Genomic DNA, 2,793 nt, shown 5'->3' on the forward strand with positions numbered 1-2,793 from the left:
TCTCTGTGGACATAGTTGGTCTCATGGGGCATTTTGGGCTCCTTAGACTCCATTGTAGTTTTCTTTCCCAAATCAACCTTATTTGCTTCCGGTAATGGGGCTGTACCGGGAGGTCTCATAGCACTGTTCATCAGCAGCAACTCATCATTCTGCTCAGCTAGCAGTAAACATTCAATGAGTGCCCCATAATCGGCAAAGCCTTGATGCCGATACTGTTGCTGAAGAACTCTATTGTTAGGGCTGAAAGTAGACAAAGTCTTTTCTATCAGTTCCCTTTCAGTCACCTCTTTTTCACATAACCTAAGGAGTGAGACAATCCTAAAAAGCTCAGAGTTATACTCCTCCACGGATTTGTAATCCTGGATCCTTAGGTTCTTCCAATCAAACTCGGCCTTTGGAAGGAGCACCGTCTTTTGGTGCCCGTAACGGCGTTTAAGCTGTGTCCAAAGGGCGAGTGGATTGTCTATGAAGAGGTACTGGCTCTTGAGACTCTCTGCAATGTGATGGTGCATATGTTGGAGACACTTGTTCTTTTTCTTGTCAGTGCTCTCAACTTCCTCATCAATGCAACCAGCTAGGCCATTGGACCTTAGGTGGATTTCGGTGTCTTTGACCCATTCCAAGTAGTTCTTTCCAGAAGCTTGCAAGATGGGATAGTCTAGGCTTTTAAGATTCGCCATCTGCATATAATGTAGACAACCGATAGTTAGCATGCGGTATTTGAGACCGAATCATGCAACAAACATTTATTCAGGTCATGCGGTATTTGAGACCGAAACATGCCTTGGACCATGCGGTATTTGAGACCGAAACATGTCCTTGGACCATGCGGTATTTGAGACCGAAACATGTCCTTGGGCCATGCGGTATTTGAGACCGAAAACATGCCCTGGGCCATGCGGTATTTGAGACCGAAACATGCCCTTGCCTATAATGGATTTCGTATGGTTTAAAATCATGCATGCAAAGACAACAAAATCAAATATGTATGCATGCAACAATTTCCTTATTTTTTCTAGATAGGATTTCCTTTTTCTTAAATTTCCTTTTCTCTCTAGGATTTAGTGAATATTGTTTTAAGGGGTTTTAGATAATTACTATAACCGATTAGGAACTTATCCTAATCATAGTTTTAATTTCCGATTTCATGTTTTAAAGTTTATAGGAATTTAACAAAAGTTTTAGTTCAATCGGAATTTTCAACCCTTAACTCAAGTTTATCAAATTCGGTTTTGAGTTTTAACAATCCTAGAACATGATTCATGCAGCCGAAATTTACATGAACAATTTATGCTTGAATAGATCCTATCTTTATACATGATCCGTTTTTCAATATGATGCATGGATGATCCGGTTTTGATATCCTAGAACATGTTTAAACAACAAAATATTTCTAGGTTCTTATGCATCACAACAAGCAGCAAACAACCAAATTCCATTCATAATATAATTGGTTTTAATTCTCAAGGAATCTAACAACCTAAACGCCAACAGGTTTTAAGTTTTAGGTTTTAGAGATCTTAAACTTTGTTGGTTGTGTACTTGTTTGTCTTAGGGTTCTGTATGTTTAAGTCCAAATTCGGATCATAGGGTTTTAAGAGGGTTCGGCCGTATTTTACCTTTCACCGATTTGGATCTGACTGGATATGGACCGGGAGCTAACAGACCTCGGTTTTAATCTCTCCCTCGCTCACGGACCACAAACAGAACCACGTACTAGATCACGAACAGAACCGTGAACTGGATCACGAACAGATTTCGCGGACGGATCAACGAACAGCTTCCGCGGACAGAACAACGAACTGCTTCCGCGGATCACGAACGGCTTCCCACGAACCGCTTGGTACTTCTCTCGTCCGGAATCACGAATCGCGAACAGATGAACTCACCCCCGAACTCGGACCACAAATCTCGATCAAGCTGCCGATAGAAGCTTGATCACGAGCTTAAGGTATGCTCGTGAACAAGGAGATCCTCGGACAGAAAAGGGTTTGATCTCGGATGGGAGCAAGAACGAAGAAGGTTTAGGGTTTGTGAAAGAGAGAAGAAGATCGGCGGCTGCTTTAGGGTTTGGGAAGCGGCGGCTGTTTTTAGGTTTTAGGGCTAGAGGCTATCGTGCTGATAACGTGTTGTAAACTAGAGAATTTAGGAAGTGAAATCTCTTAGTCTTATTGATTAATGTCGAGGTTACAACTATATATAATAGGAGTACAAGGGCTAAAGCCCATAAAGCAATCGAGTATATAACATAGGCCATGGGCCGTAAAGCAATGGCCGATGGGCCGTACATGCGCGGACCGGTATATGGGCTGAATGGCCATGTCCTAACGGACTGTGAGCGGGCCGGTCTATAGAGTCCACAAGTGTTTTACAACAAATCATTTATTTCATTAATAGTTGTTAGCGTTGTTTTAGGGCAGTTTAAGTTTTTTTTTTTTTTTTTATGCAAGTGGGTCGGTTTGGCAACATGGATATATGTTATGTTTTTTTTTTTAATCTTTAAGTGTGCTTCCCATTTAATAGTATAGATTAAATCATAGAACCAATAACCTCTCAAAATATAGTAGGACTGTATAAGGTTTTGTGGGTGTACAAATATCTTATTAAGACATGGAGCTTCAATCTAAATTTTTGAATCTTTAAAGAGGTTACAATATAAGACATCAGAAAATAGAGGGCCTCAAAACAAAATTTCTCCAAATTGATTCGGTTTTTGAACTTTCGAGTTCCTTCCTCTTCCTCTCAATTCCGCCTCTCCGTTTTTTTGTACATTAACAAAAAAAAAAAAAAAAA

At 40.4% G+C, this 2,793-nt stretch overlaps 1 protein-coding gene across 1 annotated transcript in view; it reads left to right on the forward strand.

The window, feature by feature from the left end:
• LOC104790779 (putative SWI/SNF-related matrix-associated actin-dependent regulator of chromatin subfamily A member 3-like 1) overlaps window positions 2,256-2,793 on the forward strand; it is a 5,569-nt gene continuing 5,031 nt past the window's right edge. Inside the window, exon 1 of the mRNA XM_010516564.2 lies at window positions 2,256-2,334. Within this exon, the coding sequence (XP_010514866.2) occupies window positions 2,256-2,334 (79 nt within the window). The remainder of the gene's footprint in view (window positions 2,335-2,793) is intronic.

The sequence above is a fragment of the Camelina sativa genome, chromosome 6 (assembly GCF_000633955.1).
Source record: "Camelina sativa cultivar DH55 chromosome 6, Cs, whole genome shotgun sequence".
Taxonomy (NCBI): domain Eukaryota; kingdom Viridiplantae; phylum Streptophyta; class Magnoliopsida; order Brassicales; family Brassicaceae; genus Camelina; species Camelina sativa.